Source organism: Myotis brandtii, unplaced genomic scaffold (genome assembly GCF_000412655.1).
Source record: "Myotis brandtii unplaced genomic scaffold, ASM41265v1 scaffold603, whole genome shotgun sequence".
Lineage (NCBI taxonomy): Eukaryota > Metazoa > Chordata > Mammalia > Chiroptera > Vespertilionidae > Myotis > Myotis brandtii.
Window position 1 is genome coordinate 674,176 of NW_005370284.1, and position 22,320 is coordinate 696,495.

At 50.7% G+C, this 22,320-nt stretch overlaps 1 protein-coding gene across 1 annotated transcript in view; it reads right to left on the reverse strand.

Annotated features, from left to right (window-relative positions):
* LOC102253141 (bifunctional heparan sulfate N-deacetylase/N-sulfotransferase 4) overlaps positions 1-22,318 on the reverse strand; it is a gene marked incomplete at its 5' end in the record, with an annotated part of 150,100 nt that extends 127,782 nt beyond the window's left edge. The window contains one exon of the mRNA XM_014550539.1: positions 22,103-22,318. Coding sequence (XP_014406025.1) covers positions 22,103-22,318 — 216 coding nt within the window. The remainder of the gene's footprint in view (positions 1-22,102) is intronic.
* Positions 22,319-22,320: the final 2 nt, after the last annotated feature.

Here is a 22,320-nt window from a genome sequence, read left to right on the forward strand (position 1 = left end):
CCTGTTCCCTTAGCTGCCTGGCTGCCGGCCGCCATCTTGGTTGGCAGTTAATTTGCATATCTCGCTGATTAGCCAATGGGAAGGGTAGCGAAGTTACGGATAATTACCATGTTTCTCTATTATTAGCTAGGATAGGACCTAAGCTGTCTCCTCTCCCTGCCACACCCTTCTCTGGGCCAGTGTCTCTGACTATTAAATGCTGGCCCCCTGACCGCCTGGCATACATTCCCATGTGCTTGCAAAGCTCTGCCACTTGAGTGATGGACACAGTCACATGCAAAACGATGCTCTAGGATATAAATATTTTCCTGGGAATGCAAAATTCAGTGACTGCTGTCTTCACTGCACTGACCCTGTGAGGGAGAGTGGAGTCTGAGATGAGAGCGAGGTGGGGCAGACATGGGGAGTGTGTTCCTGGTCTGCCTCGGGCCTTCCCAGCTCCTTCATCAGCCCCCGTGGGCCTCCCGCTCCCCACTCCATGTCAGGACAACCACACTGCCCTTCTTACACGGAGGGGTGTCTATCTAAGCATCTAAATTCCTACCTGCCTACATGATTTTGTTGAGTTTCCTCAGATCTAGAAACCTAATGGGTCCTAATCATATTGGTTCTTAGTAAAGAATCTTGTGTCGACTGAATCTCTCTACCTGTTACTCAGTGAATTTCTCCAAAGGCTAATAAGTCACTCTGAGTTCCTTAAAAGCAAAAAAATAACAAAGATGATTAAAGTTCAAAAATTTTGTGTTTAAAAGTGAATAATCTTCTACATCCTTAAAGCTTGACTTACTGGTAAGGTAAGACCTGACAGGTTTATGTTCAATGTAAGAATCACAGGAGAACCACAAAAAGACACAACATCCTACATACATGTGAGGCGGGACGTCCCTGGGCCACCGGCCCGCACATGAGGGCACCGAGTACGCAGGGCAGCAGCAGCAGCAGTTGGACTGAATCTCTGTTTTAGTGATTTGATGTACTCATCTAGGGAAGTATTTTTTTAAACTGGAATCAGACTTATTCTAGCAAGCATACGAGTTCCCTGCTGTGCTATTTTCAAGTATAATCTTTAAAAAGCATATGCATACTTCAGATCCAATAGAAACATGAGGCCCAGCTGGTGTGGCTCAGTGGTTGAGTGTCAACCTATGAACCAGGAGGTCACGGTTCAATTTCTGGTCAGGGCACAGGCCCGGGTTGTGGGCTCGATCCCCAGTAGGTGGCATGCAGGAGGCAGCTGATCCATGATTCTCTCTCATCACTGGTGTTTCTATCTCCCTCTCCCTCTCCCTTCCTCTCTGAAATAAATTTTTAAAAAAATGACCACTTGCCCTTTTGATTGTACGCAGATTTACACAGATCTACTACAAGACAGTTGTATAATTACATGTATTTTTATGAGATAAAAATGACTTAAGTGATCATGGTCGTTCATAATTGTTTTTCCTTCTATAAAACATTGAAGTTTGAAAGACACTAAGAGGGACATGACTAACAATATAACGGATGGCCAATTGCGTTAGAATTACGGAATATCCCTACCCAAGCCCACCGCCTCTGACTCCGTGGCCATGGTGTGAGGCGGATGGTGTCGCCCGAGTTAACTGTTTCAAAGACTCTTGATTTTTCTTGAAGGTTCCTTCCAGTGGGAGTGTCTGAGCCGGGGAGCAGCCGGAATGATGTGTTGTTTCATAAAGCACCTGAAAGGCCATTTCATTGGCCGCCCGCCCGCCCGCCTGCCTGACAGCTCGCTGCTCCCACGGCCGCGCCACCTTTCTTAGCGGCTGTGTGTCCCCGTGAAGCCAGGCTCTCCCCCAGGTTCAGGTCCTGCTCAGCGAATACATAATCTGGACTTAAGCATCGTTTACAGACTTGCCAAGGATCCTCATGTGAAGACAATGTCTTTATATCAAAGACCACTTGCTCTTCTTTCAAGAAATTTTAATTCTCGGCAAAGGCAGCCTTCCTGTCTCCGATGCCTGGTCAGAGCTTCGGCTCTGAGAGCTGTTCTGCAGGGAGTCCTAGTGACAACAGGGTGACCTGCTCCGGGGGGAAGCAGCAGCTGTGGGTGACTTTCCCACTTCTTTTCTGGCATTTTCTTTATTCTTCTCTCTCTCAGGCGCACGTTCACACACACTCATGTTTCTAAATGACCTTTAGAAATTAGAAGTGTAACTGAACCGTAGTTGGTGCACCTCCCAGATCCCCCATCTCAGGCCGCATCCATTTCCCTAAGTTCTGAACATGAATCAACACAGACGGGAATTAAATTTCCCTGTCAGCGTATGTGTGCCTACACATCATTCGGATGGTTTCTGCGTAACACCCCTGGCTAACTATTTGTATGTCGTCTTTTTCCCTCCCCCCCTGGCTCCTACCACCCCACACTTGTTCATAAAGAAGTTTCCTTAAGAAACTGGGGACAGGCAGGCCGGCGTGGCTCAGTGGTTGAACGTCGACTTATGAACCAGGAGGTCATGGTTCGATTGCCGGTCAGGGCACATGCCCGGGTTTCAGGCTTGATCCCCAGTGTGGGGCATGCAGGAGGCAGCCGATCAATGATGTTTCTATTTCTCTCTCCCTCTCTCTTCCTCTCTGAAATCAATTAAAAAATATCTGAGGACAAAATACATCATAAGTATGCTCCCATCAAGCCCTAGTTTCGACTCAGACCTGGACTCAGACTTGGCCGCTGTGATTCTTGCAGGTGCTGGGAGGAGAATGGGCAGGACAAGTCCCACGGTCACGGCAGTGATGTCGGGCAGCGAGCACCCAGCTGCTGCGGGCCATCAGGCCTGAGGAGCACACAGTGGTAAGGGCAAGGCAGGAGCTGCCTTGTTGTGGGCGACCTGCTCTGGACGGGAAGGGCCGTGGTCCGTGGAGTGCGTGTGAATGTGGGTTGCCAGGTGGGGAGGCCGTGGTTCCGGGGAGGACTCGGTGTGAACGCACTGGCAGATGCGTAAGAGCCGAGGGAACACACGGCAGACAGAGCTGTCTCAGCTGATTTCATCTGTGACTCGGACGCCTCTTGTAGGGATGTCCCACTCAGCACCCCTCCTGCCCCTGCCCACGCCTCCCTCACCCCCTGCTCCCCGAACGGTCCTCGGCCCTTCCTCTCCTCTCTCCTCTCACTTTTCCCGAACAGCCAGCTCAGTCCTGGGAATCTTCCTGAAACTGACCTTTTCCCAACATCATTTCCCTGCCTTTCCACTCATTACACAGGAATGCAGTCCTCATTCTGTACTTGGCTTATTCCTCCAACTCTATGCCCAACGGCATCCCTTCCCCTGCAAATGTAGGCAGGATGTTTTTCTCTCTCCTGCCGGCATCCCCAGCATTTAAATGGCCCAGTTCAGACACGAGGGTGATTTAAGGTGTATCTTTTCCTCTCTTGCCCCCGGATGTCGCCATTGTCCCCGACATCAAGACAGGAAGCAGGCCCCGGGGAGCTTCCGCTGTGGGTGCCCGTGTCCTCCTGTGGGGCCAGTGCAGGCGACACAGCGCCAGGCAGCTCGTTCCCGCCGCAAGGTGATGGCCACAGTTCCCCGAGCCACGCCTCCCACCTCCCATCACCCTCCACCCGTGTTTCTTGAAGACAGGACTCTGATTGGCCCATTGACGTCTTAAAGAAAAAAAACACCTGGTGATTCTTCATTTACTGCAGAATAAAACCTAACTCCAGAATACGCCCTTGGAGAAGCTTCATAAAATAATGCGACGGTACGTTTCCCCCCCCCCCCCCCCCCCCCCCCCCCTCCTGCTTCCTACACAGTGTGACCCCCAGCCACACAGTGTGACCACCGAGCCGCCCGTCTCAGGGCTGGGCTGAGCGTGTCTTCCCACCTGGAGTGTCCGAGGGGCCCCCTGGACCCTGGATCCTGGCCCAACACCCTCCTCCCCATCGCATTTTCTTGCTCCTCTCGCCACAGTGGGTTCTCGGCCCAGCCTTCCAGCTGCCACACCTCATCGTTGCTGACATCTGGCTCCGGTCCTATTTTATCACCCACTGAAGCTATCGGCCTCCTGTGTTACCTCCCGGGGAGCACAGGTCTCATCAGAACTTCCCGCAGCTTTTCGGGGTCCCACCCTCACCCCTGAAGCTGTGCCGCCACACAGAGGGGAGCTCCCGGTGACATCTGAGTGGTTAGTGCCGCTCCTCCTATGGCTCCAGCCCAGCCAGTGCCGCCCGGGGAATCACTCCTACAGACTGTCCACCGCTATGGCCACTAGTTACTAGTCGACGTCAGATCCTTTTGATGTATTCCTGTGTTTTCCCCCACATTTATAGCCGACATGAGTGTATAGCCATTTATATTTTGATATTTACTGGAAATAAGTCAAAATGTAAAGGTAAACATAAAGAGGTATGACTTACTGATTATTTAAAAAAAAAACTGTCAGAAACTCGCTTTACGATACTAAACTTTCCTATGCCCCGTGTATATTCTTAAAGGAGTTAAAAGACTGAGAGGACACACATGCGAATACACACACACACCCACACACACACACACACACACACACACCTCTCACGCATTCTTAATTAGGTAAATAGTTTTAAACTTCTTTTTTAATGAAAATTAAAACTTCTATATGGAAATTATAAACCCACATGTAAGAGGAAAGCAGTCTTGGTTGAAGCTAGAAAAATATACTCCAGTTTCCATTAAAAATAATTAAACTTTGTGGGGGTTTTTTCCCCCAATCAAATAAAAAACAAGAGTAAGTTGATATTTTAGAATAATCCATCTTCCCTACCATCTTTGACTTCCGTGCATACAGATGATTTGCGGCAAATGCGCACGTACACACTTTCAGTCCTGCTCGTTGTCACGGCCTGAGTTTATGTTGGGACAATCCTGTTCAATGAAACCACGACTCCTGAGCTGGGGGAAGCGTGGCACAGGCAGCTGTTTGCTGCAAAGTCCTCACCTCCTGACACCATTTAAAAAACCCAATCTGTGCCCAGCTGCTGTGGCTCAGTGGTTGAGCGTCGACCCATGAACAAGGAGGTCACCAGTTCGATTCCTGGTTAGGGCACATGCCCAGGTTGTGGGCTTGATCCCCATCAGGGGGCATGCAAGAGGCAGCCGATTGATGTTTCTCTTTTATTGATGTTTCTGTCTCTCCCTTCCTCTCTCTCTAAAATAAATTTTAAAAATCCAATTTATAATTATAGATGGAGTGGACAAAGATGTAAAATTCGAAAAATTAAAAGAATTAAAACCACTCCTAGAACTTCAACGAACATAATTCATTAAAATGTGTTTTTGAGACTCATGTCATAGATTCTCTATTTATATGCAGCGCTGATAAGAAGACTTGTATTCATCTCCTAGAGGCCCGATGCACGAAATTCATGCAAAGGGGCTTGGCCCTCGCGGCCCCGCCCCCACCCACTGATTGTTCCGGAAGGTTGTTCTGGAAGGCGGTTCCACCATCCGGTCTAATTAGCATATTAGCTCTTTATTATATAGGATTACTTGATCACTAGAGTTAAAAACGTATGTCCACAATAGCGGACCATGAATAGTTTATACCTAAGCAGCATCCGATAACAGACTTGAGGGAAAAAAGACATTTCTGAAAAGATTTCCTTCCAGCATCGCATGGCAGACCGGCTGTACGGAGACACATTCTCAGGCCTTTGGAAAAAAAATCACTTTTATGACTGCAATTAAATATACACACATGCATGCATATATAGTGTGCATGTTGGTATGGTTTACCAAAAGTCTATGCTTGTCATGGATGAGTTGGATAGATTAAACAATATCTACTTTTACATGTAAGCTTCACTGTATTATGTTAAAAACTAAAAAGGCGTCCTAGCTGGTTTGGCTCAGTGGATAGAGCATCAGCCTGTGGACTGAAGGGTCCTGGGTTTGACTCTGATCAAGGGCACGTGCCCAGGTTGTGGGCTCGATCCCCAGTAGGGGGCGTGCAGGAGGCAGCCGATCCATGATTCTCATCATTAATGTTTCTCTCTCTCTCTCCTTCTCCCTTCCTCCCTGAAATCAATAAAAACATATTAAAAAAAATAAAAAGGCATTAGATGAGTTTGGCCAAACAACAAATTATGAATTATGCTTTCCATCTTACATTTCCATTTACTAGAAACATTTGTAAGGAGGACAGTTAAATGACAGGGATTTGTTCAAGTTACAACATAAAGAGGAAAAAAATAACCTGCAAACTCAGTGATTAATGGGAAAGTTCAAGATTGAAAAGTCACCCTGAGAGGCAGGGGGAGTCCGAGGAGGAGTTACAGCTCTGAAGCCAGACCTCTGGGGTTCAGGTGGCAGCTCGCTCCCTGCTGGCCCCAGGCCTGTGGCAGGTCCTCCACCCTCAGGGCCTCTCTGGTGCTGTTTGTGAAATCAAATGTTGGCTGCACCTGTGATTCGATTGTTCCAAGGATTTGAGTTAAAATCTGTAGGACACCGAGCATCATGCCATTCAAGAGAAGTCGTAAAATAAGTATCGTTTATTATTGCTGCTTTCGTACCTATTGTTCTGCTATTAAAAATGCTCTTTCAACGCCTCGATCCCACGCATCACTATGGCATCCTTCTTAGTTCACTTCTCTTTCAGTGTCCAACCAAGGTCAAAGGTCAATACACGAAAGCTATGTTTAAATTGTAAAATATCTGCCCTAGCGAGTTTGCTCAGTGGATAGAGCATTGGCCTTCGGACTAAAGCTTCCCTGGTTAGATTCCTCCCAAGGGCACAAGCCCGGGTTGCTGGCTCCATCCCCAGCAGGAGGCAGCCGACCAATGATTCTCTCTCATCATTGATGTTTCCATCTCTCTCTCCCTTCCTCTCTGCAATCAATAAAAAAATATATAAAAAATAAATAAAACATCTGACAAAAATTTAAAATCCAATCACCTTTGTTTCTACAAACAGTTGCCTACAGGTCAGCAGTTGACATTTAGCAGACGCTATTTCCATATTTCAGTCCCGGGGGCCTGTGATTTTGGCTGACTGAATAAACATGATTTCAGCCACCGAGCTGAACGAATGACTTGGATGCACAGACACGGTTCTGTCAGTTGTGGCCAGAAGATTCTGCATGTTACACGCATCACACACAGCAGAGATGGGCGCTGTCTAGCTGCCCGGCGGCTGATCCAGCTGCTGGTGTCTCTCCCAGGGAAGCGCTGACACCAGTGCATCATGCTGCAAGGCTCGGAAGGACATCCCGACTGTTAGTGACTAGTGAAACCAGCAAGCACACGCATGTGTGTGTCCACATGTATGTGTCCATATATACACATGTACGGATTTACATACACACATACAGGGCCCCTTCTCACCTTTGTTTGTGTTTTTTTCCCCCTCCTTGCTGGGCACAGGAAATCATGCTTTTATCTTTCACAGCCGTCCTTTCACCGGAGCCACACGGCCACTTTTGATAAGTGAGTGGTCAATGTCAATGATATTAAATTATGTCATTGCCCTACATGCTTGTTCGTGGACTTGGTTTGAATGGCAAAGCAACTCCAATAATACCACTGCAGAGGAAATGCAAAGTATTTGGCAAATTCCTGTATGAGCCTGATATCTGAGTAAGGCCTTCGGTTTTCCTGTAACAGTGGGGAATTGTAACCCACCCCCGCATTCTTTTGGCCTTCTTTCTGCAAACGCTGGCTCTAACATGTATAGAGAAGCAGCATTTTGTATGAGAACCCTAGGAACTAACTCCAAAAGGTACAGACGCCGGCCTTCAGCCATCCCAGTTCCGGGAGACTTGCTGGCCTTCAACGAAGATGACACACACGCCAGGATGACACACAGGGAACCATCGCGTGACCAGTTTCAAGGTCTTGACCAGAATGGACTGTGCTGATCTGCTCCAGGACTTTCCAACCTCCTCCCCTTGGTGTTTTTGTTCTGTTCTGCCTCCCTCTCCTTATCAAAACACCTGCCTGCACGGAGATATTGATGTGGCTTTGGCTAACAGTCCCCCATCTCCATGGTGACTGGCACTTGAATAAACCTCTTTCCTTTTCACCAGCATTTGTCTCCTGAGTTGGGCTTGCATGGTGCCAGGCAGCCGGACCTTGGTTTCGGTTACATTCCCATGTCCCGTTTTCCCATACGGGAAACGATTCTTTTTGTTTTCTGTATTAAATTTTACTGCTTTGCCCTGAGATTTTAAAACAGTTTAACTTTACCTCCTTCCACCTATTTATTATTCTTTCCTTCTCTTTCTCTCTCCCTTTGTTTCTGTACGTTGAAATCCCGATGTCGTCTTATTCTGTAGCAGAATACACAGCTCTGACTTGATTTCTCCTGCCTTGAGGTAAAGGCAGCGACGTTTGAGAGAGCATTTTCAGAGCCTGTTTCGATTTCAAGATTTCTCTCAGTTCCCTTGTTTTCAGTAGGAATGGTACAAAGAGGAATTGTACTCCACAGGAGCTCTTTTTTTTTTTTAAGTAGAGCAGTAAGAAAGCCTTAGGATTAAATTATACAAACCTAGCAGGGAGCAAAAATTAATTGTGCCTTTTTATATTTAAAAATGAGTCAGAACTGATGAGTAGCTGACACGGAGGCAAAGTTCTGAAGTTGCGCACATACACACAAACACACACACACACACACACACACACTCACACTCAGAATTAGATTTTTTGAGACAAAGACCCAAGAACGTTGTTGGCCATTTGCACACAGCACCGAATAGGAAATTACTAAAACTTTCCTGAGTGTGAATAGGAGGGACTGTCCAAAATATAACAACTTCCTCCCAAATAACAAAATGAGACAAACCAATCAACAGCCTGCCCCGATTATAGCAGTGAGAACTGATCTTAGCGGAGATGACGAAATCAGAAACTGACTGGAAGAGACGTTGGGGTGGGTATGGAATGAGTGATGCAATCTTAGGGAATAAACAGAAGTTGCATTTGCCCCATTGCTCACAGAACCCAGCCTCATACCCACGGACATCACAGCGTCTCGTTCCCACCGCGCTCCTCCCTTTGCTAGCGAAGGGGTTTCACACGACACGTGTGACCATAGCCACATGTAATGTTTCACAGTGAGAACTGCAGAGACACCTGCCTTCCCATGAGCTGAGATGCTCACGGACCCAGGGCAGCCACAGGAAACCATCCACACTCCAGCCACCGTGAAAAGTCAACACCTGCTCCTTACGAACCGCTTCAAAGAAACCTCTCTGATTACTGGAGGAAAGTGATAGTCCTTATCGCTCTTTCACCATTTTTATCTGATCTATCACCACCTTGTGTTTCCTGTTATTATTGGGGTGACATTGGTCAATGTGAACACATAGGTTTCGCGTGTGGGTTTCCGTGTTACAAGATCTGCATATTGTGCCGCGTGCCCACCCCCCAAAGTCACATCCCTTCCTGTCACTGTGTGTTTCCTCCAAGTTTCTGTCCTAAACAGGGAATCGGTGGCCAGTCCACTCCGCCAGCCCAGAAATCCGTCACAGTCACTTCCGCTCTCTCCGATTCGGACTCCCAGTAACTAACGAGGTGTCCCCAGGGCGCCTATGTGCAGCGGCAGCCGCGAGGGCTCGGGGTCTGAACTTGAGTTCCTCCAACTAACCCTCCCGCAGCCTCTTTCAGTGGCGCTTCCTCCAATGGGCCCCCCGCACCCCCAGCTTCCCCTGTCACACCTTCCTCATGTTGCTGTCCTCCTGGAAGAACTGACACATGCCACCTGGGAACCAACAGCGCCCGCCTGGGCAGTGAGTCATTCAGACGGAATTCACTTCCCACGGGAGCGCCGCCTGGGGGTGCCGCCGGCCTGCCCCCCGCAGGACAGCTGGGCCTTGGGGCCTCAGGCCGACCACGCTCAGCAGGACTTGTCCGCGTTTATTTGGGAAAATTGTCTGAGAGAGCGAGTTGCTGTGAATGAGCAGAACTCCCCTCCCTGGGAACACACAACATGCATCTTCATGTCGAGAGGTCACCGTGGAAGCGCTGGCTGCGATCAAACACACGCTTCTTGGTGGTCCCAAAGATTCAAAAGCAAAGTTAACTCTGAACAGTGGTGCACAGAGGAGCTGAAATGCTATTTTAAATATGCGAATAGGACAGGAATTTAATATGTGAAACACAGTGTATAGCTTAAAATGTCTGTCTTGGGGGACTTCCAGAGTCCTCCTTCTGGCGGTCATTTCTCCCTCTTCTGTGGGCTCAGGGACTCGCAAGCCTCAGCGCTCTGGTGGCGAGTAGGAGGAGGTGGTGGAGTCAGCGTCCCCCCTGGGCAGGGTGTCTCTGAGGCTTGTTGACCCCCAAACGGCGGGATTTGAGTCTCCATGCCTCCCCGACTCCTCTCTGCTTCCAGAGTTCAACCGGCCTCACCTCATTCGCCCTCCCGCCTGGGGGGTGGGTGCCTGTCCCGCCTGCAGCCCAGGTCTCAGTGAGTGGCTTGAGGGTGCCACATGGTGTGACCGGGTGAGAGAGGGTGACAGACTGAAAAGCCACCGTGTGAGACCCTGGGGGTGTGACTGAGGAGAAAAAAAAATGTCTGTCTTGAATGTGGGGAGTAGCAGGTAGGAAATGGCGACGCCCCTCTTTGGCACGTATTCATATTGTTTGGGGGGGGTTGCCACATATTTGTGAATTTATATAATAAGAAATAATACTTTTTTCTAGCAGAGATATTTCATATGATCATTTCTACACACACACACACACACACACACACACACACACACGCTGTTATTTTTTCTCCATTGTAGGTCCAATACAGCATTTATAAGAGTGAGAATTCCTTAAAATAATTAAATTAGGCAAACTGTAATACATAAAGTAAGCAAATTTTATCAATTAGCATTTTAAAGTGATTGTTAATTGAATACATCGAAATAAGATTTTGAAATATCGCTCTAATAGTAAAAATTTGTGAAATAATCCAAAAGTTTTAACTATTCTACTTATATGTGAAGTGAAGCTAGCAGGAGTATAATGGTGAGTGTGAAAATGCCTATGAAGCTTTTCACATGTTTCACCTCATACATGTTTATCATGTGTCCTGGACTTTTCTGGAATATTCAATTTAATACGCAATGATAACTTAAAATGAGCTCGAGCAAACCATTTACTTCCTGCGTTCTATTCTCTTTATAAAATTAATTGAGAAGTAAACATTGTGCATTAGTACTATAATAGAGATGAATCGACAGATAAATAAAAAAGATTTTTAAAGAGATAAGTTAGCCGTAACCGGTTTGGCTCAGTGGATAGAGCGTCGGCCTTCGGACTGAAAGGTCCCAGGTTCGATTCCAGTCAAAGGCATGTACCTTGGTTGCAGGCACATCCCCAGTAGAGGGTGTGCAGGAGGCAGCTGATCGATGTTTCTCTCTCATCGATGTTTCTAACTCTCTATCCCTCTCCCTTCCTCTCTGTAAGAAATCAATAAAATATATATATTTTTTAAAAAGGTAAGTTAGATTACTCAAGGATAGAAGGGTAGAAAGAGCTATTGGCTCAGATGGATAAGCTTAACATGTCCAGACATTCTGAAGAAGTCAGTTTTGCTTCTCTTTCGCTCACATGTGCCGGTCATTGCAACCTCCCTTCGAAACGAAAAACAGATGTTGCAGATACTGGTGTGACTCTCAGAAAGCACATGGAACGTCCGATATCTTTTACAAAATATCGTCTGTAAGAGTTACTTGCAAGCAAACAGAAACACTGGTTTTACATTTCACTTGCAATCCATTCAGGTTTCAGATCAAAAGAAAGGATGTTGAGCAAATTGGGTCTGGTCTTTTCAATGAGATCTTCAGCATCTGAAGAAAGCATGGCTTTACAATTCCAAAACTGGTTTTTACCTAAATCCAGTATTTTTGCATGCATTGTCTATGAATTCTATTTATTCTATTGTTTTATAATAGAATTTCTTTTTAAAAATGCTTTTATTGATTTTACTAGTAAGAGAGAGGAAGGGAGAGAGAGGAAGGGAAAGAGAGAGAGAAAAACATCGATTGGCTGCCTCCTGCTCGCCCCCTACTGGGGATCTGGCTGCAACCTGGGCATGTGTCCTGATGGGGAATTGAGCCAGCGACCTCTCGGTGCCTGGGACGATGCTCAACCAAATGACTGCCATGATATTTAACTGTCTTAATGCATATTTTAAGTTCAACAAATGACTAGTGAAAGTGTGTAAGTTGTAGCCATTGTGGAAACCAGGATGGAGGTTCTTGAAAAACTCTACAATAGAACTCCGGTCCAACCCAGCAGCCCCACGTCTGAGCATTCAGCCAAAGGAACTGTAACGAGGGTCTCTGAGAGACACCCGCACTCCCATGTTATTGCAACATCGCTCACGGCAACGACCCACATGTCCTTGGATGGATGAAAGGGTGTAGACGTGTGGTGTGTGCACACCATGAGATATTGCACAGACTTGAAGAAGAAGGAAATCCCGCCATTTGCAACCACACGGTGGCCTGGAGGGTATTGTGTTATGTGAAATGGACACAGAAACACAAGCACTGTAGCTCTCACTCACCTGTGGAATCCAAAATAGTCAAACTCACAGAAACTGAGTAGAATGGTGGTGGCCAGTGCTGGGGGAGGGGATGGGGGTGGAGAGGTGATGGCCAAAGGGTACGACGTTTTAGTTAAGCAGGATAAGTCTGCTCTGAAGACCCATGACACAGCAGAGCGCTTATAGCTAGCAACATGGTGTTGTCTGTTTAAACTTCGCTAAGAAGGTGTATCTATGTTACATGTTCTTACTGACACAACAATAACACGGGACTAACACTAACTCTAATACTCACACTTGTGGTAAAGGAGGAGGGCAGAAACTTTGCCAAGCGATGGGCATGTTTAGGTCCTTTTTGGTGAGATGGTTTCACAGGAATGTACTCATTCCCGAACTCCTCGAGTTGGAGACATTAAATATGTACAGCCTTTCACATGCCAATCACACCTTAATAAAGTGGTGAAAAACTTAAATGCCACCGATGCCTTACATGGTACCAGGCAGGGACTGGAATTATCAGGGGAATCACTTCATAGATTATGTAATTGTCTAACCACGAGGCTGCCCACTGGAAACTAATCTCTCTATATAAAACCCTAATAAGAAAATAGAGCGAATGGCGGAACAACCGAACAACCTGTCGCTATGACGTGCGCTGACCACCAGGTGATGCGTGCAGAACATGGTGGGCGTTGGCCACGGTGGATGGTGAGCAGGTGAGCAGGGGTGCCAGACTAAGGCAGGGCGCTGATCACTGTCATTGGGGTGAGGCTCTGGTGGTTACTGAAAATTCTTTGCTCCTGTGCACCACCATGTCTACCTGGCGCTCACACCTGCTGCCGGCACCGGAGCCGCTGCCGGTGCCTAGCGCCATCCCCGATGGCTCCATCAGTGGGTGCAAGCGACAGCTGCTGGCCCAGATCACCCCTGAGGGCTTCTCCACCTCCCCCTGCTCCTGAGGGGTGATCGGGGCAGCAGCCGCCACTTGCATCCACTGCTGGCGCCGGCCCCATTCACTCCATGCCGTCAGCATGTGGGAGCAGCGGTGGCGAAAGCGGGGCTGCTGGCAGATAGGGGGTTGAGGGCTGCGGTGGGAGGGCCCGGGTGGGGGCACGGAGGATGGGCCGAGACCGTCCCCTGTGCCCACCACAGCCTCTTGGCCCACAGTTCCTTTTAAGGTGCACGGATTTGTGCAGTGGGCCCCTAGTATACAATAAAACTGAGTGTCATACAAACGCCAAATAAATAAATACCATTGATGCCTTGATATTTTCAAATGTTAAATAAATAACTGACAGTTTTAACAATGGAATACAGACTCCAGAAACCGTTTTTATTTTTGTGCTGTAACATTTAAAGAGGCAGTGAATTTTCCCCTTGAAGTGTGCGATGACTTGATACCCTTTACCCTCATATTATGCATTTGCAACCGCAGTGGATCGCACAGTTACATTGAATGAACGTCCGACCACTGAATAGTAAGCAACTAGAACAGTGGTTCTCAACCTTCTGGCCCTTTAAATACAGTTCCTCATGTTGTGACCCAACCATAAAATTATTTCCGTTGCTACTTCATAACTGTAATGTTGCTACTGTGATGAATCGTCATGTAAATATCTGATATGCAGGATGGTCTTAGGTGACCCCTGTGAAAGGGTCGTTAGACCGCCAAAGGGGTCGCGACCCACAGGTTGAGAACCGCTGGACTAGAAGAAATGCCCGTGTTTTCCATAGCACGTAGTCGCTCTCTGATGAGCAAAGGTTGATTTCTCAATACAAGGGGGCAAAACAGGGAATATCGGCAACTTTCAGATTTCGCCGTGGGAACCTGTATCAGACAAAAAGGCAGGCACATTAGGACCCTCGGCCTCTGTTTAAACAAAATCGATTTAAGTTATGGCACCTCATTAAACGGAGACACGATCAGTCAAAGACGCGCCCACACGTCTGAGATGCTGAAACGCGAAACGGAGTCCTGGCTGAGCATCAGGCGGGTGTGGCCATCGCACTATTGACAAAAGTCACGGGGATCTTTCTCCTTCGGCTCCCTGTTAGCGAGTGAGGTCGCTGATTTTCACAAAGTGCCAGGCTTTTCTCAGTGTCACTCATGGGCGCGCTCACTTAACCGCCCAGGAGCTGGTGAAGGTGGGCTCTTACCGGCTTTCAGGCCACGCGCCAGGAAAGCGAGATGCTGATGACGACCTTGCACGAGATTATAGCTCATGACTAGTCAGCCAGGGCTCAGGCCGCTCCTCAGAGCTAATGTTTTCCAGTATTATTTTCCCCCAAAGATAATGGCCTCACCACCACCCCCCCAATCCAGTTTCCTCTGGTGAAACATATGCTTGTGCCCCAAAACAAATAACTTGTGCCCTGGCCAGTTTGGCTCAGTGGATAGAGCGTCAACCTGTGGACTGAAAGGTCCCAGGTTTGATTCCGGTCCAGGGCACAGGCCCGGGTTGCAGGCTCGATCTCCAGTGGGGGGGCGTACAGGAGGCAGCCGATCCATGATTCTCTCTCATCATTGATGTTTCTATGTCTCTCTCCCTCTCCCTCCCTCCCTGAAATCAATAAAAATAGATTTAAAACAAAACAAAACAAAAAAACAAACAACTTCTATTCAACAGACCAGATCTGTGTGGAGCGGAGTTTTGAGGCTGGGATAAGTGCCTCCTCATCATTCAGCTTCTATGCCCAGAAGAGGACTGTGTCTCCGTTTTGCAAAGAAAAAGACAAATGAGGCCCCAAGAAGAGGACTTCTGCTCCCACTGGGCTTTGGAAAAACCAGCGGCTGGTCTCCCTTGCATTCCTTCCGCAGGATCATTGCCTTGGGTTGCCCCGAGTCATTCCCGTGCACCCAGGGCGGGATTTATTTGGGGTTTATTCTGCTGCAGACTCTGTGAGGAGGCGTTCTGAACCGGAGAACTGCCGTCAGTCGTCGATTCTCTCAATATGACATCTCTATTACCTTCTGCAGATTTTTATTTGTATTGACTTCAGAGAGGAAGGGAGAGGGGGAGAGAGAGAGAAACGTCAAGGATGAGAGAGAATCATGGATCGGCTGCCTCCTGCACGCCCCACAACTGGGGATGGAGCCCGCAACCCGGGCATGTGCGCTGACCGGGAATTGAACCGTGACCTCCTGGTTCATAGGTCCACGCTCAATCCCTGAGCCACGCCGGCCGGGCTGCCTTCTGCAGACTTGATGAGATTCACTAGTAAGGACCAAGATGGTCAGGCTACGTGAACAACCAATGTCAACCACATGGACCTACTTCTGTCACCAGAGACACAGACAGGCTGCGGATAAGAGCACGCAACATGCTTTAGCGGGCGGTGCTGCTGGAGTGGAACCGTCAGAGCATTGAACTAGTAAAAAGAAGCATTGCGGGGTGACCTGAGTCACTCGAAATGGCGATAATAAACGTGTAATTTACCAGGAAGATACAGTTGCTCTAAATGTCCCCGTGAGCATAGAATTGACCTCAGAACACACGTATTTCTTTCTACAGGGAACAGGGAAGGGGCAGGGGCTGTTTAGACGTGAAGCCCTATGGGGTCTCTTTTGCTGAGTGTCATAAACACGCGGTGGCCCTGCCTGGCCAGCACTGCTCAGTGGTTGAGCCTCGACCTGTGAACCAGGAGGACAGGGTTTGATGCCGGGTCAGGGGACATGCCCTAACCTCCTGGTTGAGGGCTCCATCCTTAGTGTGGGGCGTGCAGGAGGCAGCCAAGCAATGGTTCTCTCTCATCATTGATGTTTCTCTCTCCCTCTCCCTTCCTCTCTGAAGTCAATAAACATATATTTACAAAAATGAAACAAGTAAATAATTCGTGGATGCCCAGAAAACAGGTTTCCATGACAGCAGGCCTCCAATACCCTTCTTTCCAACAAGGGGCAGTCCTCTCCGCCATGAATATGCATCAGGAAAATGAGCAGAAAACCGAACTGGCGTCCCCTCAGCAGGACACAATTTCTGGGCACAATCACTGAAAATTGAGGCTTTCGCTTCCTTGTTCCCCGGAGACTGTTAGCTCTGCACATCCTTCCACATCCGGGAGTTTATGCCTCGGTCACTGGGCGCTGCCGGTCACCTCAGTGCAGGTCGGGCTGCGGGCCTCATGGGTCAGGGTCGTAAGTGAGGAGAGAAGCAGCTGACAGGCCACATCCCCGACGGATGGCTCTGCCTCCTGGTTGCAGACACCTGCGGGCTCGGTGGGCGGCCTGGGCCTCGGGGTGGCCAAGACACAGCGCTCGCTGTGGGCGGCCCCTCCTCGGGCCCAGGGGAGGCTGTCAGGTCCCTGCTGTGTCTTGGGACCTGAGACAGTTTTCTCCGTGGGACTCGAACTTGTCGCGACCCTGGGATTGGTACTGGAAATCCAAAATGGTGCTCCCAGCTGCCTTCCTGCTTGCCTGACGCACTCCCTTCAGGGACCGGCGCTGACAGGCAAGCAGGAACCCGGTGACGCCTAACCCAGCGGCCCCCTCGGCGGCGGTGTCTGCACACCAGGATTGCTCTTGCAGTTGCCTGCGCCTGGATGCCCCCCTAACGCAGGAGGACCCTGAACCACACTCCCGTCTCTTCACACCTCCCTCTGCCCATTCTGTGTCTTACAGGGCACCTCCAGGCTAACCCGCGGGGCCTCAATGCACCTCTGTCAGTTCCGCGTCTGCCCGGCTCTGCCAACCGCCCCTTCCATCTGCTGCCCCCTGAGCTGAGCTGCACCCATGTCATAAGCCCGTCTGTCCCTCCATCTTCCCAACGCTCAGAATGTGGCTGATTTCTGCTGCAGTTACAGACCCACAGTCTGAGTACTAGGAAGGTCAATCAATAAACTCGTCCAAGGTTAACTAGTAAGGGCTGGCGCTGAGGCTCCAACCCACACCCAAGCCGCTGTTCTCAAGACAGACCGCCTGGGCTCCTTCTGCCCTCCGTCACTGCTTCGCTCCACGGCCATTTGAATATGCTAAGCCGTGTTTTATTCATTCAGAAAATGTACAATATTTCCTCTGAGTGTTGTCCTTAATGATTAGCACTGGGCTTAGCGTACAGTCATGTGCTAAACAAATATTATTTTTTAAAAACATATATAGCCCAGTCGGCGTGGCTCAGTGGTTGAGCATCGACCTATGAACCAGGAGGTCACGGTTGAATTCCCGGTCAGGGCACAGGCCTGGGTTGCGGGCTCGATCCCCAGTGTGGGGCGTGCAGGAGGCAGCCGGTCAATGACTCCATCTCATCATTGATGTCTCTCTCTCCCTCTCCCTCTCCCTTCCTCTCTGAAATCAATAAAAACAAACAAACAACAAAATGCATGTAATGACTATTGTGCTGATCTTGTTGTAACAGGCTCTTGAACCGTCTTCTCACAAACACCTCCCTGATTCACATGCATGGTCTTCTCCAAGCCCGGCTCCGACCCAGTCACTGTCTGGCTTAAACTGCCAGCGCGTGGCTGGTACCGTCTGTCCCCAGCGCTCACTGTTATGGCCACAGCCACGTTCCAGCATCTCGTCCCACGACTGTTTCTGATTTTCTTCAGCATCCAACCGACACGGGCAACTCAGCCTTCCCAGGCGGCCCTGATTTCCAGCCACACCTCGCCTGGCTGAGCCTCCGACCGGGGACTCGCTCCCTGGACTGTGCACACACACAGGCCCGCACACACACACAGGCGCCCACACTCACACAGGCGCCCACACTCACACAGGCCCCCACACTCACAGAGGCCCCCACACTCACACAGGCCCCCCCACACACACAGGCCCGCACACTCACACAGGCGCCCACACTCACATAGGCCCCCACACTCACACAGGCCCCCACACTCACACAGGCCCGCACACTCACACGCCAGTGCTGCCCCCTCCCTCGGTCTCCCCGCTATCTGTCCCGTCGTCCACAGTGGCTTCTGCCCTGTAATGCGGAAACCGGTGAGCGTGCCTGGCCCGGCTCCTGGAAACCACCCAGTCCCGAGCTCCGTGCCCGTCCTACAGCTCCACACGAGGAGCGACGGGCAGAGTGGTGGTGAGAGCAAGGATTCGGGCCCTGGAGTGAACATATTAACATGGAAGAGCCACCCCTGGCTCCTCCCGTCTCCTGGGGGTGAGGACACGTTACACGCCCAGAAAAGAAACGTGAGGAAGAAGAACACGGAGTATCCAGAACTTTCTACACACACTTTCAGAGCCTTTCCCAAAAAATCATATTCACCCAAAAATACAGTTAAAACAGAAATCGGATGCCGAGCCTGAGGATAGTAGTTTTACGCTTGAAACTGTTTCCTATTGGCCGGTACGTGGCCGACGGTCACAGCCCGCGGTGCGGATCTCGGGGCTACTCTGCCTTGATTACTCATCAGAAACAACACCAAAGGGACAAAAATGGATATATTTTTTAAAGCGTGTGTGTGTAGAGTATATAATTAATATCCATATGCACTGACACAGACATACTCACAGACACAGATTCACACACTCACATGTGCACACCCACACACCCACACGTGCACACACATGCACACTCACATATGTGCACGCACTCACACAGGCACACTCGCACACATGCACACACACCAATACTCACACGCGCGTGCACACACAAGCCCACACACTCACATGTGCACGAACACACAACTCCTCCGATTCCCTGCCTGTGCGTGGGCGTCCGCCATCCTGTGTGGGGCATGTCACAGGTGTCAGCGCTGACCTCTGCCCAAGTGTGAGCAGAGGACAGGAGGGACGTGCTGCCTGCAGAGGGAGGGGATCGCTGCCTCTGAGCGGCGGGGTGGCCCAGTGATTGACGGAGAGCCTGCAGTCCCCGGGGGCCGGCTGGGGGGCAGGCCCTCCTCAGGGCTTTAGGGTCACTCAGAGGAGCCGGGGAGGCACTCGGGCGCTTTTAAAGTTTGTGATTTAAAAATGGAACTAAAACTAGAGTTTGAATGAATTAAAATGAATAGAAAGTACAAAACATCCAGGAGGAAAGCAGAACAACATCCAGGTGGGCCTCAGGGGGTCACTGACCCCTCACAGCACTGCCCTCGGGGCAAGGCCCCCTCCAACCGCCCGGGCTTCCCACAGGCCCAGGAGCCCGGCCGCCGCTCACAGGCCGCGGGAAGGCTTGACAACGTGAACTCGTTTCTCCGTCATGATCATGGTCTGTCACAGTGGAGACAGCAGGTCTTGGGGGGGCGGGGGAGACAGCTTGTACTCGAGTCAGTAGCGAGCAGTCGTCTTTGGAGGACAGAGCCTCGTAGCGGGAAAGGGGACCTGACCCTAACACTCCTCATTCCTGTGCGATTCCAGGCCGCGTCCTCTTTCTGTAGTTTATGTCTTTGCTGAAGTGATGCACCCACAGGAGGGGTGCAGGTGCCCACAGGACGGGTGCAGGTGCCCACAGGAGGGGTGTAGGTGGCCACAGGAGGGGTGTAGGTGCCCACAGGAGGGGTTTAGGTGCCCACAGGAGGGTGTAGGTGCACACAGGAGGGTGTAGGTGTCACAGGAGGGGTGTAGCTGCACACAGGAGGGGTGTAGGTGCCCACAGGAGGGGGGTAGGTGCACACAGGAGGGGGTAGCTGCACACTGGAGGGGTGTAGCTGCACACAGGAGGGGTGTACTGCACACAGGAGGGGGTAGGTGCACACAGGAGGGGGTAGCTGCACACTGGAGGGGTGTAGCTGCACACAGGAGGGGTGTACTGCACACAGGAGGGGGTAGGTGCACACAGGAGGGGGTAGCTGCACACTGGAGGGGTGTAGCTGCACACAGGAGGGGTGTACTGCACACAGGAGGGGGTAGGTGCACACAGGAGGGGGTAGCTGCACACTGGAGGGGTGTAGCTGCACACAGGAGGGGTGTACTGCACACAGGAGGGGGTAGGTGCACACAGGAGGGGGTAGCTGCACACTGGAGGGGTGTAGCTGCACACAGGAGGGGTGTACTGCACACAGGAGGGGGTAGGTGCACACAGGAGGGGGTAGCTGCACACTGGAGGGGTGTAGCTGCACACAGGAGGGGTGTACTGCACACAGGAGGGGGTAGGTGCACACAGGAGGGGGTAGCTGCACACTGGAGGGGTGTAGCTGCACACAGGAGGGGTGTACTGCACACAGGAGGGGGTAGGTGCACACAGGAGGGGGTAGCTGCACACTGGAGGGGTGTAGCTGCACACAGGAGGGGTGTACTGCACACAGGAGGGGGTAGGTGCACACAGGAGGGGGTAGCTGCACACTGGAGGGGTGTAGCTGCACACAGGAGGGGTGTACTGCACACAGGAGGGGGTAGGTGCACACAGGAGGGGTGTAGGTGCCCACAGGAGGGGTGTAGCTGCACACAGGACAGGGGAGGCACACGGGAGGACGCTGAATCCAGGTGCAAAGGAAGGGGACTGTCCTCAGAACTTCCCGCCCGCCCTCCTGGTGTAACAGCGGCTCCGGCTCTAACAGGTCACTGGTGAGTGTGTCACAGTCCGCCCCGGCCGGGATGTGGCCCTGCCCCCTACTGTGTGACCTCCATGTGGGGTGCCCCCGGAAGCGGGAGCTCGAGGGCCCGCCCAGCACACGCCTGTCAGACTCAGACTCTGCTCCGCTCGTCTCTGCACCCACAGGGCATGGCGGTTCATGCGAGAACGCCGGGCTTCCCTGGGGTCCAGCCAGGTCCAGGCTGTTTCTCCATCTTGTGCTTCAACCACCATCGTCAGGCCCGACGGGGTGTGGGAGCTGCCCAGGGTAGTTCTGGGGTGCACTGGTGTCAGGGGCACAGGTCAGGGGATCCAGAGAAGGGGGCCGGCCGGTGCCGCAGAAGGGAAGTGAGAGGCCAGGCAGGGATCAGCTCAAACAGATATTTCAGTTCTAGCCCCGCAGAAGCATCCTGGTGTGGGAGGTGTGGACGGAAAGAGGGGCCACAAGCTAACCTGACAAGCGCAGGGGAGGCCTGGGTGGCGGCCTCGCAAACTCAGAGACCTACCGTGACCACAAAGGACAGCCTGAAATTAAACTTGAACTAAAAGCAGTGATGGGGGGTAGTCCCCTCCTAGGCCGGTATCTTCCCTGACACGGTCAACCTTGTCCTTAACTGAGCCTGTCTATGGTCTTTTTGCATCTAAGATAACCGCCCTGTGAAATGTCAGGGTCGCTTGTAACTCCCCTCACTGTGGCCATCATGGTAATTGCTGACTGATAACTACCCTGCACACCCCTAAGTTAAAGAAGCATGTGTCCATCATTTTACCTTTTACCCAATCGCAGAGGTTTCCCCGCTTTGCTTCCTCCCGCCTCCCTAGTCTATCACCAATGGATTTCATGTGACCCACCTACATCTCCTACTTTGACTGTCATGTATTAAACAAGGTGAAAAGCCGCTGTTCTCCGGAAAACTATCCCAATCCCTTGAGATTCTGCTTCCCGTCAACTGCCGACCGTTTGGCTCAAATCAACTCACAAACATTCTTTACGGGGTTGACTGTTTCTACGTGAACATTCCAACAGTTGCTCCTTAGCTCAAGATTTTGCTAAATGACTTGTTTATTTCAAACCTGCTGCGCCTTAACCTTCCCGGGTAACGAGGAACCTAAAGAATTCACATCACACTTTGCCTGGACCGAGTCAGAGAAAAGGAAACGACCAGCGTGCTTACCTTCACGTCTCTGACGTTCATCCGCGTGCCCTCCTTCCCCACGAAGATGTCGTCGATGTCCACCAGCAGGTACCTGTCCAGGGACAGGCTCAGCCGCCGCCCCGACAGGAAGGACACGGCGTCCACGAAGATGAGCTTGTGCAGCCAGAAGCTCAGGTTGTTGCCGAAGAGCACCCGCCGGATGCCGTCGTGCAGCCCCAGGTCCTGGACCACCGTGG